The 14,998-nt window shown below is 56.4% G+C and overlaps 1 protein-coding gene across 1 annotated transcript in view; it reads right to left on the reverse strand.

Annotated features, from left to right (window-relative positions):
• PPP1R9B (protein phosphatase 1 regulatory subunit 9B) overlaps positions 1-14,998 on the reverse strand; it is an 80,847-nt gene that overhangs the window by 39,347 nt on the left and 26,502 nt on the right. The window contains exons 4-8 of the mRNA XM_030541713.1: positions 10,081-10,185; positions 6,053-6,188; positions 3,399-3,551; positions 2,189-2,242; positions 955-1,184 (exon numbers count right to left, since the gene is read on the reverse strand). Of these exons, the coding sequence (XP_030397573.1) occupies positions 955-1,184; positions 2,189-2,242; positions 3,399-3,551; positions 6,053-6,188; positions 10,081-10,185 (678 nt within the window). The remainder of the gene's footprint in view (positions 1-954; positions 1,185-2,188; positions 2,243-3,398; positions 3,552-6,052; positions 6,189-10,080; positions 10,186-14,998) is intronic.

The raw sequence follows: 14,998 nt of genomic DNA on the forward strand, positions 1-14,998 counted from the left end.
GATCTATAACAGATAGGAATCTGGGACCACTAGTCCTGGGAGATCCATAGGGGACAGGGATCTGGGATTGCTAGTCCTGGGAGATCCATAGGGGATGGAGATCTGAGATCTGTAGTCCTGGGAGATCCGCAGTGGATGGGGATCTGGGATCACTAGTCCTGGGAGATCCATAGCGGATGGGGATCTGGGATCCTAGTCCCAGGAAATCCATAAGGGATGGAGATCTGGGACCACTAGTCCTGGGAGATCCATAGGGGACAGGGATCTGGGATTGCTCACCCTGGGAGATCCATAGGGGATGAGGATCTGAGATCTGTAGTCCTGGGAGATCCACAGTGGATGGGGACCTGGGATCACTAGTCCTGGGAGATCCATAGGGGATGGGGATCTGGGATCCTAGTCCTAGGAAATCCATAAGGGATGGAGATCTGGGACCACTAGTCCTGGGAGATCCATAGGGGACAGGGATCTGGGATTGCTAGCCCTGGGAGATCCATGGGGGATGGGGATCTGGGATCCTAGTCCCAGCAAATCCATAAGGGATGGAGATCTGGGATCACAGTCCTGGGAGATCCATAGGGGATGAGGATCTGGGATTGCTAGTCCTGGGAGATCCATAAGAGATGGGGATCTGGGACCACTAGTCCTGGGAGATCCATAGGGGATGGGGATCTGGGATCCTAGTCCCAGGAAATCCAAAAGGGATGGAGTTCTGAGATCTGTAGTCCTGGGAGATCCGAAGTGGATGGGGATCTTGGATCACTATTCCTGGGAGATCCATAGGGGATAGTGATCTGGGATCAGTAGTCCTGGGAGATCCATAGGGGATGGAGATCTGAGATCAGTAGTCCTGGGAGATCCATAGGGGATGGGGATCTGGGATCACTAGTCCTGGGAGATCCATAGGGGATGGGGATCTGGGAGATCCACAGGGGACAGAGAGAACGGCCTTACTTCTGCTGATACTCCTTGATGAGCCGCTTGGCCTTGCTGTATTTCCGCTCCAGGGTCTGGTACTGGGCTTGAGTCTCTTTCAGGTGCTCATCCACTGCCTGGCACAGGTTCTGAGCCTCCATCCAATAACCCTCCAGCTTCTCCATCCTCTCCTTGTTTTCCTCCACGCTCTGCTCCAGCTGGGCCTTCTCGGCTCGCCAGCGAGCCTTCTCCTGCTCAATGGACTGCAGCTGGGAGCAGAGACCACAGCGCACAGGGTGAGGGGAAGAGGGGTAAGGGAGACTGTGCTGGGGGGAAACAGGTAGGGGGAGGGGAGATGAGGGGCATTTGGGGAGAGAGGGGCTGCATGGGGCAGGGGATGGGGGAGCACATGCACCCCAGAAGCAGGGAGTGTTGGGAGAAGCATGGGTGTGTGTTTGTGTCTCTTTGGTGCTGTGGACCTGTGTCTTTGGTTGAGTGCATGGTTGTGAGCTGTTGTATCTCAGCGCATGGTTGTGTATCTGCGTGTTTGTGCTTGTGTCTCTATGTGTGCGCTTGCCTCTCTTTGTGTCTGGTTGTGTGCTGTTGTATCTCTGCACATGGTTGTTCATCTGTGGGTGTGCTTGTGTCTCTGTGTGTGCTTCTCTCTGTGTGTCTGGTTGTGCGGTGCTGTATCTGTGCACATGTTTGTGTATCTGTGTGGGTGCTTGTGTCTCTCTGCATGTGCTTGTCTCTCTGTGTGTCTGGTTGAGCGGTGTTGTATCTAGGCACATGGTTACATATCTGTGTGTGTGCTTGTGTCTCTGTGTGTGCGTGTCTCGGTGTGTGGTTGTGCATCCTTACGTATGTCTTTGTGTGCTGCATATGTAGTTGTGTGGGGGTATTTGCGTGTGAGTTTATGCTTGATTGGTTCTGTCTGTGTGTGCGGTTGTGCGCTAGTGTGAGTGTGATGTCAGCGTGTGCGGTGGGGTGTCTGTGCATGCTCGTGTGCGCGTGCGGTTGTGTCTCTCCACACCTGTGCATCACTGGGCAGTGCAAACAACAGGGCACACTGAGAGCGAGGCGGAAAGCAGAAGGGCCCACGACAGAGCAGACAGAGCCCATGCCGGGTAGGGGAAAGGAGGGAACAGAAGAGTAGGGAGGTGCCAGCAGCCCAGTCTGGCCGGGATCCGGCGGGCGAAGCCTAACGGGACCAGGGAGCCCAAGGAGGGGACCCTCCCACCACCACACACACGGCCTCTTCTCCGCAGCTCACCTTCCTCTTCAGCTGCTGGATCTCGGCCTCGGTGACGGCATGTTTGATCTGGAGCTGACAGAGAGCAATGGAGCGGTTACGCCCTGCATTCAGGGAGATGCCAGCCCTAGCCATTGCCCTGGCGCCCTCTGCCCTGGCCACTTGCAAGCAGTAAATTTCCCTTAGAGTCAAGGTATCAACCCCAGAGTCCTGGCAACACCCCCACCAGGGGTACATGACATGGTGCTGCAGTGAATTCCCCCCCCATGCAAACAACACCACGCAGTGTCAGCTGGTGACCAGATTCCTGCCCTCAGCTGTCGGGGGCCGTTGCTGTGTGGTGATGCAACAGTGTGCTCCACCTCAGAGGTGGCTGCACTTCAGCACAAGGTGCTGAGGCTCCAGTTTTCCTCTAGCCTCAGCTGCCTTTGCATTACCGTGACTCTCCCGACCCCAGTGGAGCAGCATTGGTGGGAGAGGAGAATCAGGCTGGCAGGGCCGGAGTGCTAGAAGAGGGGTCGGTACCCTCTGAGCAGAGCTCTCCTGGAGATCTGGGCCATGGCCCCTGGTCAGTGCTCTGGGATCCTATGGCTGTCCTGATCGTGCCAGCCACACCTCGAAGCCCTTGGGCCTTTTCCACTAGCCCGCAAGCCAATGGGAGGTTGTCGCAGTCGGGATGCACCCAGCCCTTCTGCACCGGAGCTGAAAAGGGATCACAGCCCGCTGTGCAGAACTAGGATCGGTGCTTAGACCCCGCAGCCTGGGGGGTGCGGCTGGGCTGCCTTCGACAGAGCTTACAGACAGAGCTTCTAGCCACTAGAGGGCACCATAACCACACACATTAAAAATAACCACACGCGTGCACCACACCCCCAGTGAAACACATGCACTTGTGCAACACACCCATGCATGAACAGATACCCGTTATCCCATGACACACATGGACACGTGCAAGTATGCACAGACAGCCTTGCACTTGTGAATACACACACAGGTGCAAACTCACATGCACTCTGACCCCAGGCACACACATGGACACACGCATGCACCGATGCCACCCGTGCACTCATACACACACAAATATGCACCCAATACACACATGTACACACTCCCACAAGAATAAACACACCCCAAAGCACACACACACTCACACTGGTGCTGTACACCCCTTCTGCCTCCCCCCACTCCGATTGTGGGTGTCTTCGGGGAGCTCCCCTTCCCCCGTCTTTACCTCCTTAAACTTGTGCACCAGCTTCTCGGGGTCCATCTCGACGGGGGACAGCATGTCCTCGTTCTCAGCCAGTTCGAAGACCTCGATGGCCATCTCGCTGCTGGGGAACATGGGACTCATCTCCTCGTCCTCGTCCGTAGCATATTCGCCCGTCTGTGGGCACAGAACCAGGAGCTTTGGCCAGGTTCCTTCCTGTGAGCCACCCCCAATCTAGCACATCCCAGAACAAAGCCATTCACAGCGCCGGCAGCTACCCCCTCAGCATGATCGCTGCTCCCCAGAGCCCTAAAACCTAAAACCCCCCCTCCCTGTGCAAATTTAACCTGCAGAGGCAAAGGACGGCCTGGTGGTTTCTGCACTTGGCTGGCACTCAGGGTCAGGTCCCAGCTCTGCTGCTAACACCCTAGACTGCATACCTGGGGCCACTGCTGCACCTTTCTGGTCCCTATCTGTAACATGGGGTGGGGGCAGTAAGCGATCTGTCCTGCCTCTTCAGAATGTGATGTCTTGGGGACAGGCACAATCTCCTTCCCTGTGTGTGCGTACAGCGCTAGCACGACGGGGACCTAATCTCAGATGAAGTATCCAGGAGCAACCATAATACAAATCATTATTACCCCTATTCCCATAGTGACGAGGGGCCAGGACCCACTGTGCTAGCTCTTGCAATGGCTGGCCACCTCAACAAAAATCTCCAAAAGGCATGAGACAGTGCCCCTGTTCCTCACAACAGCCCCCGAGAAGCAGGGAATTATGAATCCCATTTCACAGGTGGGAAAACTGAGACATCCAGCAAGCTGCCAAAGGTCACTCAGCAGCAGAGCCCGGAAGAGAGCTGAGGACATCCTGACAGTTAGCCCCATGCGCTAGCCACCAGCGGTACTGATTTGGGCTAAGATTTCGAAAGGCGCCTAAGTGATTTAGACACACAACTCCCGTTGAAATCAAATTCAAGTGCCTAATTCCACTAGGCCGCTTTGAGAATCCCCATGGGTGTGTGTGTGGGAGGGGGGGCTGGCAGGAGAGAGTGGGGAGTCGTATCTGTTGGGGTATTTCATTGGGGGGCAGGGAGCAGCTGTAATTTGACACGTCATTATTACAACTTATGACAATGTTTGTCGGAGGCTCCTGAGGCGTGTGCTGCTGAAATCAACCAGTGCCACAGACCGGTTAATGACAGGAAGGGACTGGAGCAGAGAGAGCAGGATCTGTTAGATCTGTCCTGCACCCAGCACAAAGAGGCCCTGAAGGGCCCTCCCCACCCCGGCAGTGCAATTATTGAATAATAATGAGTGGGCCAGATCCCAGCTGGTGTCCACCTTGCTCCACTGACGTCAGTGCTGCAGGTTTAGCCCAGGTGATGACCTGGATCAACAACAGCTGCTTTCCTCAAGGAGCTGGTGCTATTGGACAGAGCATTTGACTGGGACTCGGGGAGGCCTGGGTCTGTTTGGCTCTGTCACTGGCCCACTGGGTGACCGTGGGCAAGTCACACCCCCGTTCCGTGCCTCAGTTTCCCCCTGCGTCACATGGCGCTAACAAAGCTGCGCTCCCTCGGAACGTGCTCTGAGAGCTCGTGGCACAGCGTTTCCTAAGAGCAGAGTTATAATTAGACGTCGTGACATTCGAATGGAGCGATTCCTTCATTTTCCACTCCTCTCCCACACAACACAAGCCCACCAGGGACCCTGCCAGGAGAGCCCATTAATCCTGGAGGCTGCCACATTCCACCGCCCGGGAGAGACAGGCACAGCCCCGGGAACAGGAGAGAGGGGCTTGCACCCTGCGTTTCTCTCTGCTGCGGCACTATGCCCAGCGATTAAGACACAGGGGCCTGATACTCCAATGCCCTGCACTTCGTGCGTCACTCACACCAGGGTAAAGTGCGTCCAGGTGGAGTCCGGGGCGTTTCACCCCCACTTTTCACTGGAGCAAATGACAACCTGAGAGGTGGGGCAATAAATCAGGTCGATGGCGTCTCACTGGGCTCCTGGTACACAAACAGGTGAGTCAGTTCTCCTGGCCCTGGAGCAGCAGTGTGTTTGGTGGAAGCACGAGGGTGAATGCCCGTGGGCAGGGCAATCTCTCCAGGATACGGCCAGTGGCTTGGGTGGAGCAGGGAATGGGGACATCTGGATTGGCATGGGCCTGGAGCCTGAATTCCCCTCTCATCTCACAAGAAGGTGCCCCAGCCAAGCTAGGACTCGGGTTCTCTGGAGGATCAGTGGGTTTGCTGGTGCACCTGCACAGGTGGCAGTATGGACTAGTGGGTAGAGCCAAGGGACTGGGACTCAGGAGACTGTATCTAGTGGGTGATCTTGGAGGAAGTCCTGCCACCCTTTGTCTGTCTTGCCTATTCAGACCGGAAGTTCTCTGGGGCAGGGACTGGCTCTCCCTTTGGGTACGTACAGCCCCTAGCACATGAAAGCTCTGATCCTGGTTGAGGCCATTAGGTGCCACTGCAGAATAACTAAGTATGGGGTTAATTAGCACTGGGCCTGGACTCCTCTCTGACCCCAGGGAGCAGGGGAGTCTCTCTGGGGGCCTGTACTGGAGCAGGGGAGGACGGGATTGCAAGGACACCCAGCGCATGCTCCGGTCTCCAGCCCTTGCCCAAAGGCTCCCGGGAAATGCTGCTCCCGTGCCCCTCTTACTTCTTCATCCTCTTCCGTGTACTGGGTGTATCTCTGCTCCATCATCTCCCGCTGCCACCGCTCCTGCTCCAGCGTCTGCTGGATCAGCTGGGCTACCTCGCTTTGCTCGCCCGGCTTCTCCCGCCCGATCAGGAACCTGCGACAGGAACGGACACGAGGCCAGCGGATCAGCCTAGGAGGACCCCTGTGCCCCAGAGGCAGAGCTGCTGCTGGTTGATCCCAGCAGGCCTCGTCCTCCTCCCCTGCGCCTCTCCCCTGCGTCTGCAGCGAGGCTGCCGCTGGCGGCGGGTGACGTTTCGCAGCCGCTCCTCATGGCTCTCAACGCCGGGACCAGGGGCAGAGCAGCAGAGAGCCAGGCCTCATGCTGTGCCCAGCCATTGCCCACCACCGTCAGCTGCTGACCCCTTTCCCCACCCTGTTGGATGCTCACCCCTCAGGGCTTTTAGAGGGTGGGGAGGTGAAGCTGGGATTCAGGGGGGCAGGACCACCTCCTCTTCTACTCCCCCCCATGGCAGGGTCTCATTTCCTCCCCACTGCCCATGAAAGCTGGGATGGGAACAGGCCTCAGGGAAAGACCCGCTGGATTCTCCTTGCCCACCTGACTGCAGTGTCCAGCCCGCTTACAAGGAGGTGCAAATGTTCCCCCCTCCATGACCCACCCCCCCAATCAGTTTGGCGCTCCCCGGGCCGGCCTCACCCAGGCCTTGGTGGGTTCGGCCCCACTTGTGGGTGCGGAGGAACGGGCATGGGCTAGCTTTGCACTCCGGGCTAGGCTGCGCTGGCTTGACGTCGCTGCGTTGGTGTGCGGTTTATTTTAGGCTGATTATTTTAAAAATAGATATTTGAGCGAAAACATCCGGAGCCGGGTGTCGGGCGCAGAGTGAGGGCGGCCCCCGGCCCCTCGCGCTGCTCCTGGCCAGGAAGGGCGGAGCCTGAGATGCTCGGGGTGAGATAAAGGGGTCAGCAGGGCCCTCCTGCAAACAGCCCTGCAGCGAGGCGGAAACATCGCAGGCCCATGCTTCCCCTCAACTGCTCCAAGCATTGCTCACTTCCTCTTTCGTTCCCACAGCCTGCCCGCCTCCTCCCACTCCTGGTGCAGGGGGATGCTGGTTTTTCACCCAGCAGGCCCCTTGCTGGTCATCGGAAGGGATCCGAGGGGCAGGGACACGGTGCGATGGGAGGGAGAGAGTGGTGTGGGGGTGGTCTGGGATGTTACCCATGTTCCGGGATGCACTGGGGATGTTCCCTGGGGATTCCAGGGGATACCCAGTGGGGGGCTATGGGGGCACAGTGGAGTTTATGGGGCTATGGGAGCTAAACAGTGGATTACTAGGGGGTATGCAGTACAGGTTATCAGGGTCATGGGAGATACACAGTGCAGTGCCATGGGGTGCACTAGAGGTTATAGGAGATACACGGCGGGATGTAATGGGGTGCACAATAGGGTGTTATGGGGCTGTAGGAGATACACAGTGAGGTGCCATGGGGTGCACTAGAGGTTATAGGAGATACACGTTGGGGTGTGATGGGGTGCACAGTAGATGTTATGGGGCTGTAGGAGATACACGGTGGGGTGCGATGGGGTGCACAGTAGATGTTATGGGGCTGTAGGAGATACACGGTGGGGTGCGATGGGGTGCACAGTAGATGTTATGGGGCTCTAGGAGATACACGGTGGGGTGCAATGGGGTGCACAATAGATGTTATGGGGCTGTAGGAGATACACAGTGGGGTGCCATGGGGTGCACAGTAGATGTTATGGGGCTGTAGGAGATACATGGTGGGGTGCGATGGGGTGCACAGTAGATGTTATGGGGCTCTAGGAGATACACAGTGGGGTGCCATGGGTTGCACAGTAGATGTTATGGGGCTCTAGAAGATACACGGTGGGGTGCGATGGGGTGCACAGTAGATGTTATGGGGCTGTAGGAGATACACAGTGGGGTGCCATGGGGAGCACTAGAGGTTATAGGAGATACATGGTGAGCGTGCGATGGGGTGCACACTAGATGTTATGGGGCTGTAGGAGATACACAGTGGGGTGAGATGGGGTGCACAGTAGGTGTTATGGGGCTGTAGGAGATACACGGTGGGGTGCCATGGGGTGCACAGTAGATGTTATGGGGTTGTAGGAGATACACAGTGGGGTGCTGTGGGGTGCACAGTAGATGTTATGGGGCTCTAGGAGATACACAGTGGGGTGAGATGGGGTGCACAGTAGATGTTATGGGGTTGTAGGAGATACACAGTGGGGTGCCATGGGGTGCACAGTAGATGTTATGGGGCTCTAGGAGATACACGATGGGGTGGGATGGGGTGCACAGTAGGTGTTATGGGGCTGTAGGAGATACACAGTGGGGTGCCGTGGGGTGCACAGTAGATGTTATGGGGCTCTAGGAGATACACGATGGGGTGGGATGGGGTGCACAGTAGGTGTTATGGGGCTGTAGGAGATACACGGTGGGGTGCCATGGGGTGCACAGTAGATGTTATGGGGCTCTAGGAGATACACGATGGGGTGGGATGGGGTGCACAGTAGATGTTATGGGGCTCTAGGAGATACACGGTGGGGTGCCATGGGGTGCACAGTAGATGTTATGGGGCTCTAGGAGATACACGATGGGGTGGGATGGGGTGCACAGTAGATGTTATGGGGCTCTAGGAGATACACGATGGGGTGGGATGGGGTGCACAGTAGGTGTTATGGGGCTGTAGGAGATACACAGTGGGGTGCGATAGGGTGCACAGTAAATGTTATGGGGTTGTAGGAGATACACAGTGGGGTGCTGTGGGGTGCACAGTAGATGTTATGGGGCTCTAGGAGATACACAGTGGGGTGCGATGGGGTGGACAGCGGATGTTATGAGGCTGTAGGACATACACAGTGGGGTGCCATGGGACAGATCTGGAGCTGTTACGACTGGCAGACCCAGAGTGGGGCGTGTGGCAAACACAGGCACAGAGAGGGGATCCCTGACTGTCACACTCAGCTCCTGGGGCACTGACTCTGGGTCTAGGCAGGCCACAGAGAGTGTTTGAATGGGTCATGAAATCCCAACCCCCCACCCCATGCAGAGGGATAGCACTAGGCCTAGGCAGCCCTGCTCCAGTAGGCCCAGCACAGAATCTTGGCTGCCGCCTGCGCTGGGCCCCAGCCTCCAGGAGCTGGACCCAAACATCCATTTCAAAGCAATCCTGTATTCCCATGCCCGCTGGATTCCCCTCTCACCCGCAGGCACAACTCCGCAGATGCCAGCATGGTTACCAAGGTGCTGGCAGGGTCGAGTCTACCTTCCTGGTTGTGGCATCCTGACTCCTTGGGATGGCACAAGCAGAGGATCCTAGTAGCGGGTGACAATCAAACCCAACCACGTTCCTGCTTCCAGTAAAATGAAACAGGCGGAGGAATGGGACCACCTGGCGCTGGCTGCTATAAGCCCTACCCAGCAGCACAGTCAGCTTCTGCAGAGTCCAAGACTTGAGGCAGCCGAGACAACGGGTTCACCTGTGGTAGTGTAGTTTACACACTAAGTAGGGTGAGGAGAAGGGCAGGGCAGTTTAGATTCACCTTTCAACTTGGCCTAATGGCTCAGAGAAGTGTAAACAGCCCCCATGAATTGCAGTGGGGCGTGTTAACTCTGAAGCATAATGATGACATTTAAAATGTTAACTATGTCATTCCTGATTGTTGAAAAAGAAAAACCCAGCTTGTCTGGAATTGTGGGGTGGGGATTTGGAGAGTGAGTGGGGCCTGCCTAGAGCATCACCCCCTTTTATACCCTTCCCACCCCACTGGGGAGCAAACACAACACAGAAGTGGGTGGAGACACCTTGTTTACAGCCAGGGGGCCAGACTAGGGAAGATCAAAGACTCCACCTCGCCGGGGGCAGGAAATGGCATATCCCAGCACAGCCTCCCCTGGGGCGCCCACCAGTTGGGCTCTGAGCGGTGTGGTCTGCTCCCCTGGGGCCCCGCGACTGTCATGTTTCCCAGCTGATGGCAAGCAGGCTGCAAGCCGTTCCCCTACCGGACTCTGCCCCTCGTGTTCCTCAGCACCGAGGCCGCAAAGCTCTGGGTGACGCCCACCAGGCTGGTACCGTCCACCTCCACAATGAGGTCGTTCACCTGGATCCTATGGGAGAGGGAAGGCGAGTGAGTGACAGAAAGGGAGGGAGGGGTCTTTGGCAGAGGGTGCGGTGGGCTTGGGGGCAGTGTTCCAGATCAGTACAGGCCCACGAGCTGTCTGAGCTGATGGTGCCCTCCCAACCCCACCGGATCTCTTGCCAACCTAGGTCAGCCCATTGGCCCATCCAGTCTCGCATCATGGTTTCTGTTACAGGATCAGCCCACTGGCCCATCCAGTCCCCTATCCTGGTTCCTGTTCCAGGATCAGCCCACTGGCCCATCCAGGCACCTATCCGGGTTGCTGTTACAGGATCAGCCCACTGGCCCATCCAGTCCCCTATCCTGGTTCCTGTTACAGGATCAGCCCACTGGCCCATCCAGTCTCCTATCCTGGTTCCTGTTACAGGATCAGCCCACTGGCCTATCCAGGCACCTGTCCTGGTTCCTGTTACAGGATCAGCCCACCGGCCCATCCAGGCACCTATCCTGGTTCCTGTTACAGGACCAGCCCTCTGGCCCATCCAGTCCCCTATCCTGGTTCCTGTTACAGGATCAGCCCACTGGCCCATCCAGGCACCTATCCTGGTTCCTGTTACAGGATCAGCCCACTGGCCCATCCAGTCTCCTATCCTGGTTCCTGTTACAGGATCAGCCCACTGGCCCATCCAGGCACCTATCCTGGTTCCTGTTACAGGACCAGCCCTCTGGCCCATCCAGTCCCCTATCCTGGTTCCTGTTACAGGATCAGCCCACTGGCCCATCCAGTCCCATATGCCGGTTCCTGTTACAGGATCAGCCCATTGGCCCATCCAGTCCCCTATCCTGGTTCCTGTTACAGGATCAGCCCACTGGCCCATCCAGTCCCGTGTCCTCGCACCTGCAATATGGGATCAAATCACTGGCCCGTCTAATTCACCGTCGTGTCTCCTGCCACACCAAAGCTGGCAATTCTCCGTGTAGTCTGGCACCCTGCCTCCCATTGTGCCTAGTTACGGATGTTGCACCGGAAGGCATAAAATCAACCCCCCATGCTGCCCTGTAGGCAGATTTCCTTCCTGAGCCGTGCCCGGCTGGCGGTCAGATGACGCCCTGAAGCATGAAGGCCAATTGCCCTTCCCAGATAGCATAACTGCAGCTAAATCACCCCAGTGCTGTGCCATCTGCTTCCAACAGGGCCCCTGTCTCTGAGGTTGGCCCCTCCTCCCCACACTGGCAAGGGTTAATCGGAGATTTCTTGGCGCAGTGGAAAGAGGAAGGAACATTGCTCCCCGTGCTCAGGAAGCCGGGGATGGCCAGCGCGGTCAGCGGAGGAAACTCCCGGTTGCTAGATTAAGCGGCACACACAGAGCAAGGCCGCGGAGAGGCTTTCAGATGGTGCCAGGACCGTACTGGGCCCCAAGCTTGCCTGGCAGCAGAGAGGGTGAACCTGCCATCAAGCTGTGCCCCCCACGTCAGCACCCTGGCCCTCTCCCACCGCCCCTGCCTCACGAGGGTACAGCATCCTTGTGTCCCCTCCGCCTCTACTGCCTGTCCACCCCTCCAGGGAGAAGCGGTAATTGGGAGCCCCAGAGCCCACGGCCCAATGGGGAGCTGAGGGACGGGACGGCCCTGGACTGCAGGGCTGGATCAGGCTGGTCTGGGAAGGATGTGTGGGGCAGGAGAGCCTGCTAGGATGGGGGGAGGCTCCCAGAACAGCCTCCCTGGGGGAGTCCCAAACTGTAAAGCCAGCCCCATCCCCCACCTCACCCCGGAGGCACTCCCCCCCCTTTCACCCTTCTGCCCCCTCAGGACGGGCCCGCCTCTCCCTCCCTCGGGGAGCAGCGAGGGCAGGTATCCTGGCAGTCAGGGCCTGGGCCCTGCTACGGAGATATCCCTGGCAGCTCCCAGCTGGCAGGCGGAGGATGGACGTGATTGTCAGAGCCAGGGAGCCAAGCCGGGCACACAATCCTCCCACTGCTGAGACCGAGAGAGTTGGAGGGGAGGAGGGGCATGGCGACCCCACAGATCTGCCAGCCCTAGCCTGGCCTGGAGTGGGGCGCAGGGGCTCAGGCCATGGCTCCAGAACCGGGGAGTAGCTGAGCTGGGATCTCTTGTATAGATCAGTGATGTTCCCTGGTACGGGGGTGTGTGTGTCCCAATGGTGGCCCCAGCAAGGGCAGTGACACCCCTGATGGGGCCCAGGCATCAGGTGGTGCTGGGGAGCTCCCATGAACTCCAGACCCGGCCTGAGATTCCCCAAACCCCAGCCTGGGATGTTCTCTCACCTCAGAGCCCCAGCAGATGGAAAACACACACAGAGCTGTCTCTGCTCCCCACAGAGTCCCTGCCTGGGGCCAGGAGCTCACACTCCCTGCCAGCCACTTTCTCCTGTCGGCTTAATTACCGGGGCTCAGATTTCTACAGCCGTCCACTGTCTGCACCCTGCTCTGGGCATGCACCCGCCAGGGCGCAAACACACCCAGAAACACAACAGACACGTCCACACACAAACATCCGCACACCCATTCGCAAATGCACACCCACCCATGCACCTCTATATACCCCCTATGCACCCCCCAGTAACAAACTCACCCGGAAACACAACAGACACGCCCACACACTAACACCCGCACACCCATTCGCAAATGCACACCCACCCATGCACCTCTATACACCCCCTATGCACCCCCCAGTAACAAACTCACCCGGAAACACAACAGACACACTCACACACTAAGACCCGCACACCCATTCACAAATGCACATCCACCCATGCACATCTATACACCCTCTATGCGCCCCCAGTAACAAACTCACCCGGAAACGCAACAGACACACTCACACACTAAGACCTGCACACCCATTCACAAATGCACACCCACCCATGCACATCTATGCACCCTCTATGCGCCCCCAGTACACAATCACATCTGTAAACACAACGGACACGCCCACGTACTTAAAACACACACCTATACACAAATACACACCCACTCATACCCATGTAGACAGCCCCCCCATGTAAACATGCCCACCCTTACACAAGCACTCCCACAGAAATACACACCCTTGTGCAAACACCTCCGCTTACAGTCGCACACATACAAACTTAGCAACATAAACACACACACATATACCACGCTGCAGAGCTGAGGAGAAGGGGGCACGTCGGCCGCGGCCCTACCGCTTTTAAGCACCAGGTCACAGCGGACTCAGGTTTGGCTCGGCCCAGTCGTAGAATCGTAGAATCGCAGGACTGGAAGGGACCTCGAGAGGTCAGCTAGTCCCATCCCCTGCACTCCTGGCCCGACTAAGTATTATCTAGACCATGACAGAGCCAAGCTGAAGATGAGTGAGTGGTGTGGTGACCTGGCACTTGAAATGGCAGTCCACAGCTCCTGCCTGAACAGGGACAAATGTATATTAATACAACTCCTCTAACACACTTGCACACAATCACACAACATAACACATACAGACAGTGCCCCCACTGGGCTAATCTGATCCGGCCACTGAGACTGACGTGTGTGTCTCCATTTTAAACGTTTCCCCTTCGCTCTGCAGAACCTTTCATTGTGAAACTCGCTGTGATTTCCCAATGCCTGCGGGTGTGTTACACAAAGTGTTCCTATGCATAGAGCACCCCTCCCTAGGGTTAGGGTTACTAAGGGTAGGGCACTTGGAGCTAGGTAAGTGTTCCTATGGGTAGAGTGCCCCGTCCTTCATTTCACCATGGACCCCCATGCGAAGCGAGAGCTGGTCTACCAGCGGCCACACTGGTTGTGCACCAGTTTGGTCAAAACTGGTACAGCTTTCTGTGGTTGTGATTGTGCTTCTGAGGATGTGCGTGTGTGTGAGCGTAAGGGGACCTGTTGGAGCATCTTTTCTCTGTGTGTGTGTGTATGGCTGTGTTTGCACTGGGGGGTTGCATGGGTTTCCCGGTATATTGGTACATGGCTTGAGGTGTTTATCTGCAAATGGGGTGAGTGCATATTGTGTGTTTATGTGTGTGTGTGTGTTGTATACTGGTGTGTGATTGAGTTGCCATTACTTTATAGCTGGCCTATGTAGGCTTTGCTTTACCGGTGCAAACTGACCCATTATAAACTCGGTTTAAATCCATGTTAGTGTCCCCACACACAGTAGCACTGGTAATTTTGCGAGGCAACCAGAGATCAGAACATGCCCACTTTGCACGGGTGTCAGTGGCAACCCATCCGAGACCCTCCTGCATTTGATTGTTTGGGCCTGCGCTGAAGTAGGCTGGGAAAAGATTGTCTGACTGAGCTCTTCTCAGAGACCCTTCCGGGAGGGAGTTATGCTTATGGTGAAGCCCTCCAAGTCAGCACCATTGAAATGAATACAGAAATACGTTACAGATGCAAACCGCAAACACACAGACACGTGCCCCGCAACTCACCAGAAGCACATGGAGAACACGGTGTGCAGCAGCCGCAGCACAAACTAACACAGAGACCTACATGCTACAGTGCTGAGTCTTGCAGGAGTTAGTTCTCTTTTTGAAAGCCCCAGCACCTGGAGTCAGGTGATTGTGTTTGAATCTCATTTTTAACAACAAAGTGAATTTCTAGCTCCTCTGGTTGCAGAGGAGAGCTTGAAAATGCTACTCCTGCCCCCTCAGCCTCAAGACAAGAAGCCCAACATAAGAAGTTTTTTTTATTTTTTTAAAATCTCATGACTTTAAAGCCAATTTCATGAGTTTTGGAAGCCTGATGGTGATTTTGGAATGCTTGAGGGTTGGCAATTCTGCATCTACAACCACACAACCAGCATAGATATACACAGAACAATATGCACAACAGGGATACACACAGGCTTGT

This window comes from Gopherus evgoodei, chromosome 23, assembly GCF_007399415.2.
Source record: "Gopherus evgoodei ecotype Sinaloan lineage chromosome 23, rGopEvg1_v1.p, whole genome shotgun sequence".
Taxonomy (NCBI): Eukaryota; Metazoa; Chordata; order Testudines; family Testudinidae; genus Gopherus; species Gopherus evgoodei.